The sequence below is a fragment of the Oncorhynchus nerka genome, linkage group LG20 (genome assembly GCF_034236695.1).
Source record: "Oncorhynchus nerka isolate Pitt River linkage group LG20, Oner_Uvic_2.0, whole genome shotgun sequence".
NCBI classification, from domain to species: domain Eukaryota; kingdom Metazoa; phylum Chordata; class Actinopteri; order Salmoniformes; family Salmonidae; genus Oncorhynchus; species Oncorhynchus nerka.
This window is the reverse complement of record NC_088415.1, coordinates 95056119-95079387: the sequence shown is the minus strand read 5'-3', so window position 1 is coordinate 95079387 and position 23269 is coordinate 95056119. Positions and strand designations below refer to the sequence as shown.

General features: G+C 44.7%; 1 protein-coding gene across 2 annotated transcripts in view; it reads left to right on the top strand.

The window, feature by feature from the left end:
• Positions 1 to 23263, top strand: part of znf414 (zinc finger protein 414) — a 43029-nt gene extending 19766 nt beyond the window's left edge. For both annotated transcript variants that reach the window (XM_029646371.2, XM_029646372.2), the window contains 2 exons: positions 22851 to 22991; positions 23087 to 23263. In XM_029646371.2, the coding sequence (XP_029502231.1) occupies positions 22851 to 22991; positions 23087 to 23157 (212 nt within the window). In that variant the 3' untranslated portion in view covers positions 23158 to 23263. The remainder of the gene's footprint in view (positions 1 to 22850; positions 22992 to 23086) is intronic.
• Positions 23264 to 23269: the final 6 nt, after the last annotated feature.

Sequence of the window (23269 nt, the reverse complement as noted above, 5' to 3'; positions counted from 1 at the left end):
CTAAACACACACAACTAGAGAGAGAGAGACCACTAAACACACACACTAGAGAGAGAGACTAAACACACACAACTAGAGAGAGAGAGACCACTAAACACACACAACTAGAGAGAGAGACCACTAAACACACACAACTAGAGAGAGAGACCACTAAACACACACAACTACTAGAGAGAGAGAGACCACTAAACACACACAACTAGAGAGAGAGAGACCACTAAACACACACAAGAGAGAGAGAGACCACTAAACACACACAACTAGAGAGAGAGAGACCACTAAACACACACAACTAGAGAGAGAGACCACTAAACACACACAACTAGAGAGAGAGAGACCACTAAACACACACAACTAGAGAGAGACCACTAAACACACACAACTAGAGAGAGAGACCACTAAACACACACAACTAGAGAGAGAGAGACCACTAAACACACACAACTAGAGAGAGAGACCACTAAACACACACAACTAGAGAGACCACTAAACACACACAACTAGAGAGAGAGACCACTAAACACACACAACTAGAGAGAGAGACCACTAAACACACACAACTAGAGAGAGAGAGAGACCACTAAACACACACACAACTAGAGAGAGAGAGAGACCACTAAACACACACACAGACCACTAGAGAGAGAGAGACCACTAAACACACACAACTAGAGAGAGAGACCACTAAACACACACACAACTAGAGAGAGAGACCACTAAACACACACAACAAGAGAGAGAGAGACCACTAAACACACACAACGAGAGAGAGAGAGACCACTAAACACACACACAGACCACTAGAGAGAGAGACCACTAAACACACACAACTAGAGAGAGACCACTAAACACACAACAGAGAGAGAGAGACCACTAAACACACAGCTAGAGAGAGACCACTAAACACACACAAGAGACCACTAAACACACAACTAGAGAGAGAGACCACTAAACACACACAACTAAGACCACTAAACACACAACAGAGAGAGAGAGAGACCACTAAACACACACAACTAGAGAGAGAGAGACCACTAAACACACACAACTAGAGAGAGAGACCACTAAACACACACAACTAGAGAGAGAGACCACTAAACACACACAACTAGAGAGAGAGACCACTAAACACACACAACTAGAGAGAGAGAGACCACTAAACACACACAACTAGAGAGAGAGAGACCACTAACCACTAAACAACACTAAACACACACAGAGAGAGAGAGACCACTAAACACACACAACTAAGACCACACACACAACTAGAGAGAGAGACCACTAAAAACACACACAGAAGAGAAACACACACAACTAGAGAGAGAGAGACACAACTAGAGAGAGAGAGACCACTAAACACACACAACTAGAGAGAGAGACCACTAAACACACACAACTAGAGAGAGAGACCACTAAACACACAAACAGAGAGACCACTAAACACACACAACTAGAGAGAGAGACCACTAAACACACACAACGAGAGAGAGAGACCACTAAACACACACAACTAGAGAGAGAGACCACTAAACACACACAACTAGAGAGAGAGAGACCACTAAACACACACAGAGAGAGAGAGAGACCACTAAAACACACACACCACTAAACACACAGAGAGAGAGAGACCACTAAACACACACAACTAGAGAGAGAGACCACTAAAACACACAACTAGAGAGAGAGACCACTAAACACACACAGCTAGAGAGAGAGAGACCACTAAACACACACAACTAGAGAGAGAGACCACTAGACCACTAAACACACAGCTAGAGAGAGAGACCACTAAACACACACAGCTAGAGAGAGAGACCACTAAACACACAACTAGAGAGAGAGAGACCACTAAAACACACACAGCTAAACACACAGAGAGAGAGAGACCACTAAACACACACAGCTAGAGAGAGACCACTAAACACACACACTAGAGACCACTAAACACACACAACTAGAGAGAGAGACCACTAAACACACACAACTAGAGAGAGAGAGACCACTAAGAGAGAGACCACTAAACACACACAACTAGAGAGAGAGACCACTAAACACACACAACTAGAGAGAGAGACCACTAAACACACACAACTAGAGAGAGAGAGACCACTAAACACACACAACTAGAGAGAGAGACCACTAAACACACACAACTAGAGAGAGAGACCACTAAACACACACTAGAGAGAGAACCACTAAACACACACAGAGAGAGAGAGAGAGACCACTAAACACACACAACTAGAGACCAGAGAGACCACTAAACCACACACAACTAGAGAGAGAGAGACCACTAAACACACACAACTAGAGAGAGAGAGACCACTAAACACACACAACTAGAGAGAGAGAGACCACTAAACACACACAACGAGAGAGAGAGACCACTAAACACACACAACTAGAGAGAGAGAGACCACTAAACACACACAACGAGAGAGAGAGACCACTAAACACACACAACTAGAGAGAGAGAGACCACTAAACACACAACACGAGAGAGAGAGACCACTAAACACACACAACGAGAGAGAGAGAGACCACTAAACACACACAACTAGAGAGAGAGACCACTAAACACACACAGAGAGAGAGAGACCACTAAACACACACACACTAGAGAGAGAGACCACTAAAACACACAACTAGAGAGAGAGACCACTAAACACACACACAACTAGAGAGACCACTAAACACACACAACTAGAGAGAGAGACCACTAAACACACACAACTAGAGAGAGAGAGACCACTAAACACACACAACTAGAGAGAGAGACCACTAAACACACACAACTAGAGAGAGAGAGAGACCACTAAACACACACAGCTAGAGAGAGAGAGACCACTAAACACACACAACTAGAGAGAGAGAGAGACCACTAAACACACACAACTAGAGAGAGAGAGACCACTAAACACACACAACTAGAGAGAGAGACCACTAAACACACACAACTAGAGAGAGAGAGACCACTAAACACACACTAGAGAGAGAGACCACTAAACAACACACAGAGAGAGACCACTAAACACAGAGAGAGAGACCACTAAAACACACACACAACTAGAGAGAGACCACTAAACACACACAACGAGAGAGAGAGAGACCACTAAACACACACAACGAGAGAGAGAGAGACCACTAAACACACACAACTAGAGAGAGAGAGAGACCACTAAACACACACAACTAGAGAGAGAGACCACTAAACACACACAACTAGAGAGAGAGAGACCACTAAACACACACAAGAGAGAGAGAGACCACTAAACACTCAACTAGAGAGAGAGAGACCACTAAACACACACAACTAGAGAGAGAGACCACTAAACACACACAACTAGAGAGAGACCACTAAACACACACAACGAGAGAGAGAGACCACTAAACACACACAGAGACCACTAAACACACTAGAGAGAGAGACCACTAAACACACACAACTAGAGAGAGACCACTAAACACACACAACTAGAGAGAGACCACTAAACACACAACTAGAGACCACTAAAACACACAGCTAGAGAGACCACTAAACACACACAACTAGAGAGAGAGAGACCACTAAACACACACAACTAGAGAGAGAGAGAGACCACTAAACACACACAACTAGAGAGAGAGAGAGAGACCACTAAACACACACAACTAGAGAGAGAGAGAGAGACCACTAAACACACACAACTAGAGAGAGAGACCACTAAACACACACAACTAGAGAGAGAGAGACCACTAAACACACACAGAGAGAGAGAGAGAGAGAGACCACTAAACACACACAACTAGAGAGAGAGAGACCACTAAACACACACAACTAGAGAGAGAGAGACCACTAAACACACACAACTAGAGAGAGAGAGACCACTAAACACACACAACTAGAGAGAGAGAGAGAGACCACTAAACACACACAACTAGAGAGAGAGAGACCACTAAACACACACAACTGAGAGAGAGAGACCACTAACACACACAACTAGAGAGAGAGACCACTAAACACACAAGAGAGAGAGACCACTAAACACACACGAAAGAGAGAGAGAGACCACTAAACACACACAACTAGAGAGAGAGAGACCACTAAACACACACAACTAGAGAGAGAGACCACTAAACACACACAACTAGAGAGAGAGAGACCACTAAACACACACACGAGAGAGAGACCACTAAACACACAACGAGAGAGACCACTAAACACACACGAGAGAGAGAGAGAGACCACTAAACACACACAACGAGAGAGAGAGAGACCACTAAACACACACAACTAGAGAGAGAGAGACCACTAAACACACAACTAGAGAGAGAGACCACTAAACACACACAACTAGAGAGAGAGAGAGACCACTAAACACACACAACTAAACACAGAGAGAGAGAGACCACTAAACACACACAACAGAGAGAGACCACTAAACACACACACTAGAGAGAGAGACCACTAAACACAACTAGAGAGAGAGAGACCACTAAACACACACAACTAGAGAGAGAGACCACTAAAACACAACACAACTAGAGAGAGAGAGACCACTAAACACACAACTAGAGAGAGAGAGAGAGACCACTAAACACACACAACTAGAGAGAGAGAGACCACTAAACACACACAACAAGAGAGAGAGAGACCACTAAACACACACAGCTAGAGAGAGAGAGAGACCACTAAACACACACAGCTAGAGAGAGAGAGACCACTAAACACACACAGAGAGAGAGACCACTAAACACACACAACTAGAGAGAGAGAGACCACTAAACACACACAACTAGAGAGAGACCACTAAACACACACAACGAGAGAGAGAGACCACTAAACACACACACAAGAGAGAGAGAGACCACTAAACACACACAACTAGAGAGAGAGAGAGACCACTAAACACACACAGACCACTAAAACACACACACCACTAGAGAGAGAGAGACCACTAAAACACACACAGACCACTAAACACACACAACTAGAGAGAGAGAGAGACCACTAAACACACACACAACTAGAGAGAGAGAGAGACCACTAAACACACACAACTAGAGAGAGACCACTAAAACACACACGAGAGAGAGACCACTAAACACACACAAGAGAGAGAGACCACTAAACACACACAACTAGAGAGAGAGAGACCACTAAACACACACAACTAGAGAGAGACCACTAAACACACACAACTAGAAACCACTAAACACACACAACTAGAGAGAGAGACCACTAAACACACACAACTAGAGAGAGAGAGACCACTAAACACACACAACTAGAGAGAGAGAGACCACTAAACACACACAACTAGAGAGAGAGAGACCACTAAACACACACAACTAGAGAGAGAGAGACCACTAAACACACACAACTAGAGAGAGACTAGAGAGACCACTAAACACACAGAGAGAGACCACTAAACACACACAACTAGAGAGAGAGACCACTAAACACACACAACTAGAGAGAGAGAGACCACTAACACACACAACTAGAGAGAGAGACCACTAAACACACACAACTAGAGAGAGAGAGACCACTAAACACACACAACTAGAGAGAGACTAGAGAGAGAGAGACCACTAAACACACAACTAGAGAGAGAGAGACCACTAAACACACACAAGAGAGAGAGAGACCACTAAACAGACACACTAAGACCACTAAACACACAACTAGAGAGAGAGAGAGACCACTAAACACACACAGAGACCACTACACAGAGAGAGAGAGACCACTAAACACAACTAGAGAGAGAGACCACTAAACACACACAGCTAGAGAGAGAGAGAGAGAGAGACCACTAAACACACACAGCTAGAGAGAGAGAGAGAGAGACCACTAAACACACACAACTAGAGAGAGAGACCACTAAACACACACAACGAGAGAGAGACCACTAAACACACACAACTAGAGAGAGAGAGACCACTAAACACACACAACTAGAGAGAGAGAGACCACTAAACACACACAACTAGAGAGAGAGAGACCACTAAACACACACAACAGAGAGAGAGACCACTAAACACACACAACTAGAGAGAGAGAGAGACCACTAAACACACACAACTAGAGAGAGAGAGACCACTAAACACACACAACTAGAGAGAGAGAGACCACTAAACACACACAACTAGAGAGAGAGAGACCACTAAACACACACAACTAGAGAGAGAGAGACCACTAAAAACACACACAACTAGAGAGAGAGACCACTAAACACACAACTAGAGAGAGAGAGACACAACTAAGACCACTAAACACACACAACTAGAGAGAGAGACCACTAAACACACACAACTAGAGAGAGAGACCACTAAACCACACAACTAGAGAGAGAGAGACCACTAAACACACACAGAGAGAGAGAGACCACTAAACACACACAACTAGAGAGAGAGACCACTAAACACACACAACTAGAGAGAGAGAGAGACCACTAAACACACACAACTAGAGAGAGAGACCACTAAACACACACAACGAGAGAGAGAGACCACTAAACACACACAACTAGAGAGAGAGAGACCACTAAACACACAACGAGAGAGAGAGAGAGACCACTAAACACACACAACTAGAGAGAGAGAGACCACTAAACACACACAACTAGAGAGAGAGAGAGAGACCACTAAACACACACAACTAGAGAGAGAGAGACCACTAAACACACACAGAGAGAGAGACCACTAAACACACACACAGAGAGAGAGAGAGACCACTAAACACACACAACTAGAGAGAGAGAGACCACTAAACACACACAACTAAGACCACTAAACACACACAACTAGAGAGAGAGACCACTAAACTAAACACACAACTAGAGAGAGAGAGAGAGAGACCACTAAACACACACAACTAGAGAGAGAGAGACCACTAAAACACACAACACGAGAGAGAGAGAGACCACTAAACACACACAACTAGAGAGAGAGAGACCACTAACTAAACACACACAACAGAGAGAGAGAGAGAGAGAGACCACTAAACACACACAACTAGAGAGAGAGACCACTAAACACACACAACTAGAGAGAGAGACCACTAAACACACAACTAGAGAGAGAGACCACTAAACACACAACTAGAGAGAGAGAGAGAGACCACTAAACACACTAAACACACAAAACTAGAGAGAGAGAGAGAGACCACTAAACACACACAACTAGAGAGAGAGAGACCACTAAACACACACAACTAGAGAGAGACCACTAAACACACACAAGAGAGACCACTAAACACACACAACTAGAGAGAGAGAGACCACTAAACACACACAACTAGAGAGAGAGACCACTAAACACACACAAGAGAGAGACCACTAAACACACAACTAGAGAGAGAGACCACTAAACACACACAACTAGAGAGAGAGAGACCACTAAACACACACAGACCACTAACACACACAAGAGAGAGAGACCACTAAACACACACAACTAGAGAGAGAGACCACTAAACACACACTAACAGACCACTAAACACACACAAGAGAGAGACCACTAAACACACACAACTAGAGAGAGAGAGACCACTAAACACACACAACTAGAGAGAGAGAGACCACTAAACACACACAGCTAGAGAGAGAGAGACCACTAAAACACACAGAGAGAGACCACTAAACACACCACTAGAGAGAGAGAGAGACCACTAAACACACACAACTAGAGAGAGAGACCAGAGAGAGAGAGACCACTAAACACACACAACTAGAGAGAGAGAGACCACTAAACACACACAACGAGAGAGAGAGACCACTAAACACACACAACTAGAGAGAGAGACCACTAAACACACACAACTAGAGAGAGAGAGACCACTAAACACACCACTAACCACACACACAACTAGAGAGAGAGAGAGAGACCACTAAACACACACAACTAGAGAGAGAGAGACCACTAACACACACAACTAGAGAGAGAGAGACCACTAAACACACACAACTAGAGAGAGACCACTAAACACACACAACTAGAGAGAGAGACCACTAAACACACACAACTAGAGAGAGAGAGACCACTAAACACACACAACTAGAGAGAGAGAGACCACTAAACACAAACACACACAACTAGAGAGAGAGACCACTAAACACACACAACTAGAGAGAGAGACCACTAAAAACACACTAGAGAGAGACCACTAGAGAGAGACCACTAAACACACACACTAGAGAGAGAGAGACCACTAAACACACACAACTAGAGAGAGAGAGACCACTAAACACACACAACTAGAGAGAGACCACTAAACACACACAGAGAGAGAGAGACCACTAAACACACACAACGAGAGAGAGAGAGACCACTAAACACACACAACGAGAGAGAGAGAGACCACTAAACACACACAACTAGAGAGAGAGAGACCACTAAACACACACAACTAGAGAGAGAGAGAGACCACTAAACACACACAACTAGAGAGAGAGAGACCACTAAACACACACAACGAGAGAGAGAGACCACTAAACACACAATTAGAGAGAGAGACCACTAAACACACACAACTAGAGAGAGAGAGACCACTAAACACACACAACTAGAGAGAGAGAGACCACTAAACACACACAACTAGAGAGAGAGAGAGAGAGAGACCACTAACCACACACACACACAAGAGAGAGAGAGAGACCACTAAACACACACAACTAGAGAGAGAGAGAGAGACCACTAACACACAACTAGAGAGAGACCACTAAACACACACAAGAGAGAGAGACCACTAAACACACAGCTAGAGAGAGAGACCACTAAACACACACAACTAGAGAGAGAGAGAGAGACCACTAAACACACAAGAGAAGAGACCACTAAACACACACAACTAGAGAGACAGCTAAGACTAAACACACAACACAGAGAGAGAGACCACTACACACACACAACTAGAGAGAGAGAGACCACTAAACACACAACGAGAGAGAGAGAGACCACTAAACACACAAAACTAGAGAGAGAGAGAGACCACTAAACACACAAAACTAGAGAGAGAGAGAGACCACTAAACACACAACTAGAGAGACCACTAAACACACAACTAGAGACCACTAAACACACACAACTAGAGAGAGAGAGACCACTAAACACACACAACGAGAGAGAGACCACTAAACACACACAACGAGAGAGAGACCACTAAACACACACAACGAGAGAGAGACCACTAAACACACACAACGAGAGAGAGACCACTAAACACACACAACTAGAGAGAGAGAGACCACTAAACACACACAACTAGAGAGAGAGACCACTAAACACACACAACGAGAGAGAGAGACCACTAAACACACACAACTAGAGAGAGAGAGAGAGACCACTAAACACACACAACTAGAGAGAGAGAGAGACCACTAAACACACACAACTAGAGAGAGAGACCACTAAACACACACAACTAGAGAGAGAAGAGAGACCACTAAACACACACAACTAGAGAGAGAGAGACCACTAAACACACACAACTAGAGAGAGAGACCACTAAACACACACAGCTAGAGAGAGAGAGACCACTAAACACACACAGCTAGAGAGAGAGAGACCACTAAACACACACAACTAGAGAGAGAGACCACTATACACACACAACGAGAGAGAGACCACTAAACACACACAACGAGAGAGAGAGACCACTAAACACACACAACTAGAGAGAGAGACCACTAAACACACACAGCTAGAGAGAGAGAGAGACCACTAAACACACACAACGAGAGAGAGAGAGACCACTAAACACACACAACTAGAGAGAGACCACTAAACACACAACACGAGAGAGAGAGAGACCACTAAACACACACAACGAGAGAGAGAGACCACTAAACACACACAAGAGAGAGAGAGAGACCACTAAACACACACAACTAGAGAGAGAGAGACCACTAAACACACACAACTAGAGAGAGAGAGACCACTAAACACACACAACTAGAGAGAGAGAGACCACTAAACACACACAACTAGAGAGAGAGAGACCACTAAACACACACAACTAGAGAGAGAGAGACCACTAAACACACACAACTAGAGAGAGACCACTAAACACACACAACTAGAGAGAGAGAGACCACTAAACACACACAGCTAGAGAGAGAGAGAGACCACTAAACACACACAGCTAGAGAGAGAGAGACCACTAAACACACACAGCTAGAGAGAGAGAGACCACTAAACACACACAACTAGAGAGAGAGAGACCACTAAACACACACAACTAGAGAGAGAGAGACCACTAAACACACACAACTAGAGAGAGAGACCACTAAACACACACAACTAGAGAGAGAGAGAGACCACTAAACACACACAACTAGAGAGAGAGAGACCACTAAACACACAACAACTAGACCACTAAACACACACAACTAGAGAGAGAGAGACCACTAAACACACACAACTAGAGAGAGAGAGACCACTAAACACACACAACTAGAGAGAGATGGAGAGAGACCACTAAACACACACACAACTAGAGAGAGACCACTAAACACACACACAAGAGAGAGACCACTAAACACACACTAGAGAGAGAGACCACTAAACACACAACTAGAGAGAGAGAGAGACCACTAAAAACACAAGAGAGAGAGACCACTAAGACCACTAAACACACAACTAGAGAGAGAGAGACCACTAAACACACACAACTAGAGAGAGAGAGACCACTAAACACACAACTAGAGAGAGAGAGACCACTAAACACACACAACTAGAGAGAGAGAGACCACTAAACACACACAACTAGAGAGAGAGACCACTAAACACACACAACGAGAGAGAGACCACTAAACACACACAACTAGAGAGAGAGAGACCACTAAACACACAACACGAGAGAGAGAGAGAGACCACTACACACACACAACGAGAGAGAGAGACCACTACACACACACAACTAGAGAGAGAGAGAGACCACTACACACACACAACTAGAGAGAGAGAGAGAGACCACTAAACACACACAACTAGAGAGAGAGAGACCACTAAACACACACAACTAGAGAGAGAGACCACTAAACACACAACTAGAGAGAGAGAGAGAGACCACTAAACACACACAACGAGAGAGAGAGACCACTAAACACACAGAACTAGAGAGAGAGAGACCACTAAACACACACAACTAGAGAGAGAGAGAATGAGAGACCACTAAACACACACAGCTAGAGAGAGAGAGACCACTAAACACACACAACTAGAGAGAGAGAGACCACTAAACACACACAACTAGAGAGAGAGAGAGAGAGACCACTAAACACACACAGCTAGAGAGAGAGAGACCACTAAACACACACAACTAGAGAGAGAGACCACTAACACACACAAGAGAGAGAGAGACCACTAAACACACACAAGAGAGAGAGAGAGACCACTAAACACACACAACTAGAGAGAGAGACCACTAAACACACACAACTAGAGAGAGAGACCACTAAACACACACAAGACCACTAAACACACACAACTAGAGAGAGAGAGACCACTAAACACACACAACTAGAGAGAGAGAGACCACTAAACACACACAGCTAGAGAGAGAGAGACCACACAAACACACACAACTAGAGAGAGAGAGACCACTAAACACACACAACTAGAGAGAGAGAGACCACTAAACACACACAGCTAGAGAGAGAGAGACCACTAAACACACACAACTAGAGAGAGAGAGACCACTAAACACACACAACTAGAGAGAGACCACTAAACACACACAACTAGAGAGAGAGACCACTAAACACACACAACTAGAGAGAGAGAGACCACTAAACACACACAACTAGAGAGAGAGAGACCACTAAACACACACAACTAGAGAGAGAGAGACCACTAAACACACACAACTAGAGACCACTAAACACACACAACTAGAGAGAGACCACTAAACACACACAGCTAGAGAGAGAGAGACCACTAAACACACACAACTAGAGAGAGAGAGAGACCACTAAACACACACAACTAGAGAGAGAGAGACCACTAAACACACACAACTAGAGAGAGACCACTAAACACACACAACGAGAGAGAGAGAGAGACCACTAAACACACACAACAAGAGAGAGAGAGACCACTAAACACACACAACTAGAGAGAGAGAGAGACCACTAAACACACACGAGAGAGAGAGAGACCACTAAACACACACAACTAGAGAGAGAGAGACCACTAAACACACACAACTAGAGAGAGAGAGACCACTAAACACACACAACTAGAGAGAGAGACCACTAAACACACACAACTAGAGAGAGAGAGACCACTAAAACACACACAACTAGAGAGAGAGACCAGAGAGACACTAAACACACAACTAGAGAGAGAGACCACTAAACACACACAACTAGAGAGAGAGACCACTAACACACACAACTAGAGAGAGAGAGAGAGACCACTAAACACACACAACTAGAGAGAGAGGAGAGAGACCACTAAACACACACAACTAGAGAGAGAGACCACTACACAACACACAACTAGAGACCACTAAACACACAGCTAGAGAGAGAGACCACTACACACACACAACTAGAGAGAGAGAGAGAGACCACTAAACACACACAACTAGATAGAGAGAGAGACCACTAAACACACACGAGAGAGAGAGAGACCACTAAACACACAACTAGAGAGAGAGACCACTACACACACACAACTAGAGAGAGAGACCACTAAACACACAACGAGAGAGACCACTAAACACACACAACGAGAGAGAGAGAGACCACTAAACACACAAAACTAGAGAGAGAGAGAGACCACTAAACACACAACTAGAGAGACCACTAAACACACAACTAGAGACCACTAAACACACACAACTAGAGAGAGAGAGACCACTAAACACACACAACTAGAGAGAGAGACCACTAAACACACACAACGAGAGAGAGACCACTAAACACACACAACAAGAGAGAGAGACCACTAAACACACACAACGAGAGAGAGAGACCACTAAACACACACAACGAGAGAGAGACCACTAAACACACACAACTAGAGAGAGAGAGACCACTAAACACACACAACTAGAGAGAGACCACTACACACACACAACGAGAGAGAGAGACCACTACACACACACAACTAGAGAGAGAGAGAGAGACCACTAAACACACACAACGAGAGAGAGAGACCACTAAACACACAGAACTAGAGAGAGAGACCACTAAACACACACAACTAGAGAGAGAGAGACCACTAAAACACACACAACTACAGAGAGAGAGAGAGACCACTAAACACACACAACTAGAGAGAGAGAGACCACTAAACACACACAACTAGAGAGAGAGAGACCACTAAACACACACAACTAGAGAGAGAGAGACCACTAAACACACACAACGAGAGAGAGAGACCACTAAACACACACAACTAGAGAGAGAGACCACTAAACACACACAACTAGAGAGAGAGAGACCACTAAACACACACAACTAGAGAGAGAGAGACCACTAAACACACACAGCTAGAGAGAGAGAGACCACTAAACACACACAACTAGAGAGAGAGAGACCACTAAAACACACACAAGAGAGAGAGAGAGACCACTAAACACACACAACTAGAGAGAGAGAGACCACTAAACACACACAACTAGAGAGAGAGAGACCACTAAACACACACAACTAGAGAGAGACCACTAAACACACACAACTAGAGAGAGAGAGACCACTAAACACACACAACTAGAGAGAGAGAGACCACTAAACACACACAACTAGAGAGAGAGACCACTAAACACACACAACTAGAGAGAGAGAGACCACTAAACACACACAACTAGAGAGAGAGAGACCACTAAACACACACAACTAGAGAGAGAGAGACCACTAAACACACACAACTAGAGAGAGACCACTAAACACACACAACTAGAGAGAGAGAGACCACTAAACACACACAACGAGAGAGAGAGACCACTAAACACACACAACGAGAGAGAGAGAGACCAGTAAACACACACAGCTAGAGAGAGAGAGAGAGACCAGTAAACACACACAGCTAGAGAGAGAGAGAGAGACCACTAAACACACACAACTAGAGAGAGAGAGACCACTAAACACACACAACGAGAGAGAGAGACCACTAAACACACACAACTAGAGAGAGAGACCACGAAACACACACAACTAGAGAGAGAGAGCGACCACTAAACACACACAACTAGAGAGAGAGAGAGACCACTAAACACACAACTAGAGAGAGAGACCACTAAACACACACAACTAGAGAGAGAGAGACCACTAAACACACACAACTAGAGAGAGAGAGACCACTAAACACACACAACTAGAGAGAGAGACCACTACACACACACAACTAGAGAGAGAGACCACTACACACACACACAACTAGAGACCACTAAACACACAGCTAGAGAGAGAGACCACTAAACACACACAACTAGAGAGAGAGAGACTAAACACAACGAGAGAGAGAGACCACTAACCACACACACAACTAGAGAGAGAGAGAGACCACTAAACACACAACTAGAGAGAGAGACCAACACACACAAAACTAGAGAGAGAGACCACTAAACACACAACTAGAGAGAGAGACCACTAAACACACACAACTAGAGAGAGAGAGACCACTAAACACACACAACTAGAGAGAGAGAGACCACTAAACACACACAACTAGAGAGAGAGAGAGACCACTAAACACACACAACGAGAGAGAGACCACTAAACACACACAACGAGAGAGAGACCACTAAACACACACAACTAGAGAGAGAGAGACCACTAAACACACACAACTAGAGAGAGAGAGAGACCACTAAACACACACGAGAGAGAGAGAGAGACCACTAAACACACACAACGAGAGAGAGAGAGAGACCACTAAACACACACAACTAGAGAGAGAGAGAGACCACTAAACACACACAACTAGAGAGAGAGACCACTAAACACACACAACTAGAGAGAGACCACTAAACACACAACTAGAGAGAGACCACTAAACACACACAACTAGAGAGAGAGAGACCACTAAACACACACAACGAGAGAGAGAGACCACTAAACACACAGAACTAGAGAGAGAGAGACCACTAAACACACACAACTAGAGAGAGAGAGAATGAGAGACCACTAAACACACACAGCTAGAGAGAGAGAGACCACTAAACACACACAACTAGAGAGAGAGAGACCACTAAACACACACAGCTAGAGAGAGAGAGACCACTAAACACACACAGCTAGAGAGAGAGAGACCACTAAACACACACAACTAGAGAGAGAGACCACTATACACACACAACGAGAGAGAGACCACTAAACACACACAACGAGAGAGAGAGAGACCACTAAACACACACAACTAGAGAGAGAGACCACTAAACACACACAGCTAGAGAGAGAGAGAGACCACTAAACACACACAACTAGAGAGAGAGAGACCACTAAACACACACAACTAGAGAGAGACCACTAAACACACACACCTAGAGAGAGAGAGACCACTAAACACACACACCTAGAGAGAGAGAGACCACTAAACACACACAACTAGAGAGAGAGAGACCACTAAACACACACAGCTAGAGAGAGAGAGAGACCACTAAACACACACAACGAGAGAGAGAGACCACTAAACACACACAACTAGAGAGAGACCACTAAACACACACAACTAGAGAGAGAGACCACTAAACACACACAACTAGAGAGAGAGAGACCACTAAACACACACAACTAGAGAGAGAGAGACCACTAAACACACACAACTAGAGAGAGACCACTAAACACACACAACGAGAGAGAGAGAGACCACTAAACACACACAACGAGAGAGAGAGAGACCAGTAAACACACACAGCTAGAGAGAGAGAGAGAGACCAGTAAACACACACAGCTAGAGAGAGAGAGAGAGACCACTAAACACACACAACTAGAGAGAGAGAGACCACTAAACACACACAACGAGAGAGAGAGACCACGAAACACACACAACTAGAGAGAGAGAGCGACCACTAAACACACACACAACTAGAGAGAGAGAGAGACCACTAAACACACACAACTAGAGAGAGAGAGACCACTACACACACACAACTAGAGAGAGAGAGACCACTAAACACACACAACTAGAGAGAGATGGAGAGAGACCACTACACACACACAACTAGAGAGAGAGACCACTACACACACACACAACTAGAGACCACTAAACACACAGCTAGAGAGAGAGACCACTACACACACACAACTAGAGAGAGAGAGAGAGAGACCACTAAACACACGAGAGAGAGACCACTAAACACACACAACTAGAGAGAGAGAGAGAGAGACCACTAAACACACAACTAGAGAGAGAGACCACTACACACACACAACTAGAGAGAGAGAGACCACTAAACACACAACGAGAGAGAGAGACCACTAAACACACAAAACTAGAGAGAGAGAGAGACCACTAAACACACAAAACTAGAGAGAGAGAGAGACCACTAAACACACAACTAGAGACCACTAAACACACACAACTAGAGAGAGAGAGACCACTAAACACACACAACTAGAGAGAGAGAGACCACTAAACACACACAACTAGAGAGAGAGAGACCACTAAACACACACAACGAGAGAGAGACCACTAAACACACACAACTAGAGAGAGAGAGACCACTAAACACACACAACTAGAGAGAGAGAGACCACTAAACACACAACACGAGAGAGAGAGAGAGACCACTAAACACACACAACGAGAGAGAGAGACCACTACACACACACAACTAGAGAGAGAGAGACCACTACACACACACAACTAGAGAGAGAGAGAGAGACCACTAAACACACACAACTAGAGAGAGAGAGACCACTAAACACACACAACTAGAGAGAGAGACCACTAAACACACAACTAGAGAGAGAGAGAGACCACTAAACACACACAACTAGAGAGAGAGAGAGAGACCACTAAACACACACAACTAGAGAGAGAGAGACCACTAAACACACACAACTAGAGAGAGAGAGACCACTAAACACACACAACTAGAGAGAGAGAGAATGAGAGACCACTAAACACACACAGCTAGAGAGAGAGACCACTAAACACACACAACTAGAGAGAGAGAGACCACTAAACACACACAGCTAGAGAGAGAGAGACCACTAAACACACACAGCTAGAGAGAGAGAGACCACTAAACACACACAACTAGAGAGAGAGAGACCACTAAACACACACAACTAGAGAGAGAGACCACTAAACACACACAACTAGAGAGAGAGAGACCACTAAACACACACAACTAGAGAGAGAGACCACTAAACACACACAACTAGAGAGAGAGAGACCACTAAACACACACAACTAGAGAGAGAGAGACCACTAAACACACACAACTAGAGAGAGAGACCACTAAACACACACAGCTAGAGAGAGAGAGACCACTAAACACACACACCTAGAGAGAGAGAGACCACTAAACACACACAACTAGAGAGAGAGAGACCACTAAACACACACAGCTAGAGAGAGAGAGACCACTAAACACACACAACTAGAGAGAGAGACCACTAAACACACACAACTAGAGAGAGACCACTAAACACACACAACTAGAGAGAGAGAGACCACTAAACACACACAACTAGAGAGAGAGAGACCACTAAACACACACAACTAGAGAGAGAGAGACCACTAAACACACACAACTAGAGAGAGAGAGACCACTAAACACACACAACTAGAGAGAGAGAGACCACTAAACACACACAACTAGAGAGAGAGACCACTAAACACACACAACGAGAGAGAGAGACCACTAAACACACACAACTAGAGAGAGAGACCACTAAACACACACAACGAGAGAGAGAGACCACTAAACACACACAACGAGAGAGAGAGACCACTAAACACACACAACGAGAGAGAGACCACTAAACACACAGCTAGAGAGAGAGACCACTAAACACACACAACTAGAGAGCGAGAGAGACCACTAAACACACACAACTAGAGAGAGAGAGACCACTAAACACACACAACTAGAGAGAGAGAGACCACTAAACACACACAACTAGAGAGAGAGAGACCACTAAACACACACAACTAGAGAGAGAGAGACCACTAAACACACACAACAAGAGAGACCACTAAACACACACAACTAGAGACCACTAAACACACACAACTAGAGAGCGAGAGAGACCACTAAACACACACAACTAGAGAGGGAGAGACCACTAAACACACACAACTAGAGAGAGAGAGACCACTAAACACACACAACTAGAGAGAGAGAGACCACTAAACACACACAACTAGAGAGAGAGAGACCACTAAACACACACAACAAGAGAGACCACTAAACACACACAGCTAGAGAGAGAGACCACTGAACACACACAGCTAGAGAGAGAGAGACCACTAAACACACACAGCTAGAGAGAGACCACTAAACACACACACAACTAGAGAGAGAGAGAGCGACCACTAAACACACACACAACTAGAGACCACTAAACACACACGACTAGAGAGAGACCACTAAACACACACAGCTAGAGAGAGAGACCACTAAACACACACAGCTAGAGGGAGACCACTAAACACACACACAACTAGAGAGAGAGAGACCACTAAACACACACAACTAGAGAGACCACTAAACACACACACAACTAGAGAGAGAGAGACCACTAAACACACACGACTAGAGAGAGACCACTACACACACACAACTAGAGAGAGAGAGACCACTAAACACACACAACTAGAGAGAGAGACCACTAAACACACACAACTAGAGAGAGAGAGACCACTAAACACACACAACAAGAGAGACCACTAAACACACACAACTAGAGAGAGACCACTAAACACACACAGCTAGAGAGAGAGACCACTAAACACACACAGCTAGAGAGAGAGAGACCACTAAACACACACAGCTAGAGAGAGACCACTAAACACACACACAACTAGAGAGAGAGAGAGCGACCACTAAACACACACACAACTAGAGACCACTAAACACACACGACTAGAGAGAGACCACTAAACACACACAGCTAGAGAGAGAGACCACTAAACACACACAGCTAGAGGGAGACCACTAAACACAGACACAACTAGAGAGAGAGAGACCACTAAACACACACACAACTAGAGAGAGAGAGACCACTAAACACACACACAACTAGAGAGAGAGAGACCACTAAACACACACGACTAGAGAGAGAGAGACCACTAAACACACACAACTAGAGAGAGACCACTAAACACACACAACTAGAGAGAGAGACCACTACACACACACAACTAGAGAGAGAGAGACCACTAAACACACACAACTAGAGAGAGATGGAGAGAGACCACTAAACACACACAACTAGAGAGAGAGACCACTACACACACACAACTAGAGACCACTAAACACACAGCTAGAGAGAGAGACCACTAAACACACACGACTAGAGAGAGAGAGACCACTAAACACACACAACTAGAGAGAGACCACTAAACACACAGCTAGAGAGAGAGAGACCACTAAACACACAACGAGAGAGAGAGAGACCACTAAACACACACAACTAGAGAGAGAGACCACTACACACACACAACTAGAGAGAGAGAGACCACTAAACACACACAACGAGAGAGAGAGAGACCACTAAACACACACAACTAGAGAGAGAGAGACCACTAAACACACACAACTAGAGAGAGAGACCACTACACACACAACGAGAGAGAGAGCGACCACTAAACACACACAACTAGAGAGAGAGAGAGACCACTACACACACACAACTAGAGAGAGAGAGACCACTAAACACACACAACGAGAGAGAGAGACCACTAAACACACACAACTAGAGAGAGAGAGACCACTACACACACACAACTAGAGAGAGAGAGACCACTAAACACACAGCTAGAGAGAGAGACCACTAAACACACACAGCTAGAGAGAGAGAGAGACCACTAAACACACACAACTAGAGAGAGAGAGACCACTAAACACACACAACTAGAGAGAGAGAGACCACTAAACACACACAACTAGAGAGAGAGAGAGACCACTAAACACACACAACTAGAGAGAGAGAGAGAGAGACCACTAAACACACACAACGAGAGAGAGACCATTAAACACACACAACTAGAGAGAGAGAGACCACTAAACACACACAACTAGAGAGAGAGAGACCACTAAACACACACAACTAGAGAGAGAGAGACCACTAAACACACACAACTAGAGAGAGAGAGACCACTAAACACACACAACTAGAGAGAGAGAGACCACTAAACACACAACACGAGAGAGAGACCACTAAACACACAACGAGAGAGAGAGACCACTACACACACACAACTAGAGAGAGAGAGAGAGACCACTAAACACACACAACTAGAGAGAGAGAGAGACCACTAAACACACACAACTAGAGAGAGAGAGAGAGAGACCACTAAACACACACAACTAGAGAGAGAGACCACTACACACACACAACTAGAGAGAGAGAGAGAGAGAGACCACTAAACACACAACGAGAGAGAGAGAGACCACTAAACACACACAAGAGAGAGAGACCACTAAACACACACAACGAGAGAGAGAGAGACCACTAAACACACACAACTAGAGAGAGAGAGACCACTAAACACACAACTAGAGAGAGAGAGAGACCACTAAACACACACAACTAGAGAGAGACCACTAAACACACACAACTAGAGAGAGAGACCACGACCACTAACACACAACTAGAGAGAGAGACCACGACCACTAACACACAACTAGAGAGAGAGAGAGAGAGACCACTAAACACACACAACTAGAGAGAGAGAGACCACTAAACACACAACTAGAGAGAGAGACCACTAAACACACAACTAGAGAGAGAGAGACCACTAAACACGCACGAGAGAGAGAGAGAGAGACCACTAAACACACACAGCTAGAGAGAGACCACTAAACACACACGAGAGAGAGAGACCACTAAACACACACAACTAGAGAGACCACTAAACACACACAACTAGAGAGAGAGAGACCACTAAACACACACAACTAGAGAGAGAGAGACCACTAAACACACACAACGAGAGAGAGAGACCACTAAACACACACAACGAGAGAGAGAGAGAGAGAGAGACCACTAAACTGCCCTCTGGTCATATCCAATGGAATTCTCCTGCTTCTTCCTCCAATGCTAACTGCGTTATTGGCTTCCTCCCTCTCCCCTTCCTGCTAACTTGGCTTCTCTTTTCCTGCCCCGGCCTAACCAATCACCTAATGGATCCATCATGTGGCTGACTGCTCAACCTGTCTGACTCCCAGATTCTCTGACACAGTCCAGTGTGCATTCACCAGCAGAGTTATTAACCTCTAAAAGTCCAAGACGAAATATAACTATATAGCCTATAGAAAAACACATTCAGAAATGGCAACAAAAAAAACGGACTTGAACCCGATCAAACATCTCTGGAGAGACCTGAAAATAGCTGTACAGCGACGCTCCCCATCCACCCTGACAGAGCTTGAGAGGATCTGCAGAGAAGAATGGGAGAAACTCCCCAAATACAGGTGTGCCAAGCTTGTAGCGTCATACCCAAGGATGTAATCGCTGCCAAAGATGCTTCAACAAAGTACTGAGTAAAGGGTCTAAATACCTTGTTTATTTTTAATACTTTTGCAAAATTCTATAACCCTATTTTTTGCTTTGTCATTATGGGGTATTGTGATGTCATTATGGGGTATTGTGATGTCATTATGGGGTATTGTGATGTCATTATGGGGTATTGTGTGTAGATTGATGAGGGGGAAAAAACTATTGAATCCATTTTAGAAGAAGTCTGTAACGTGGAGAAAACCACGGTGTCTGAATACTTTCAGAATGCCCTGTAAAGAGATGTTTTTGTTTGGCACAAAGCTACTTCCATTTAATTGGTCCCTCAGACGAGTCCCGTGACACTTGTGGGTTTTTTTTTTTTGTAGGCCAAACCTTTCAGATGTGTGAGAGAAGACCTGGTCTGACAAACACCACTCCGCTCTGCCACCACCAGACGGCCCGACGTCAAGCACCCACTGATCTCTGTAGCTTAAATTGACAGATTTATTACCATTCAGATGTTTGATTTCCTTAAGACAAAACCTTTTCCTCCAGAACGTGCAGATGAGCGTTCTGTATCATCATACCACACACCTCTCGTTCCAAGCAGTTTCCTTCATCTGGTGCCGACTGTTCCCAAGCTCCGACTTCTTCCTTTAGTAGAGGTCTGTGGTGTGAAGAGCTGTAGGGTCATTGTGGTGTTCAGTGGTACAGGGCTTTCAGTAGTACAGGGCTTTCAGGAGTACAGGGCTTTCAGTAGTACAGGGATGAGGGCTTTCAGTAGTACAGGGCTTTCAGTAGTACAGGGGTGAGGGCTTTCAGGAGTACAGGGCTTTCAGGAGTACAGGGCTGAGGGCTTTCAGTAGTACAGGGCTTTCAGTAGTACAGGGCTGAGTGCTTTCAGTAGTACAGGGCTTTCAGTAGTACAGGGCTGAGGGCTTGTGGCTTTGCTGTGTCTGGCTGCCTTCTATGTTGATTCATGTTCACCAGCTTCCACTTTCCCCCCCTTGTCAAAAACCTTGTGCTTTTTTTTGTGGTGTTTAACCCTGCTTTCTCCTCGCGTCTATCTGAAACGCCTTATGGAGACCTGAGAGGATTTGATTGGTACAAGCAATATGGTTTAACTTCTACCTAGCCTATCAGGGAGCTACTACCATGTTTATTCACTCAGCTCTCCACTAGGGTCTAGGAGTCCATTTGGGATTGGACCATGGTTAATGTACAGTTTACCCCTCTTCCCTCCAGGTCAGTCCTTCAACGGCCGTATTCTATGGAAACACACCAGGGGGCGCTACAGCTGTGTCCAGTGTGGCCACGCCACCCCAAACAGGAAGGAGATGACCGCCCACATCAAGGGCCAACACAAGAGCCCTGCTGCCAAGCCTGGTAACGACACAGATGCCACTGTCTATTATAGCCCTCTGGTTAATAAGGACTGATTCGGTGTGTTGCCTCGTCTCACTGAATCCTCTTCATTTTAGATGACCGTGTGCCCTCTTCACAGACTAAAGGGTCTTCAGATACAGAGGCTAGCACCTACACCCGTCTCTGACTCGACCACCTGGGAGGAAACACAGTTACATAATGTGGAACTAGTTTCAATCACTTTTATTTTCCTGTGAAAGTGATTCATTTCAATAAACATAATTAAAAATTGATCGAGG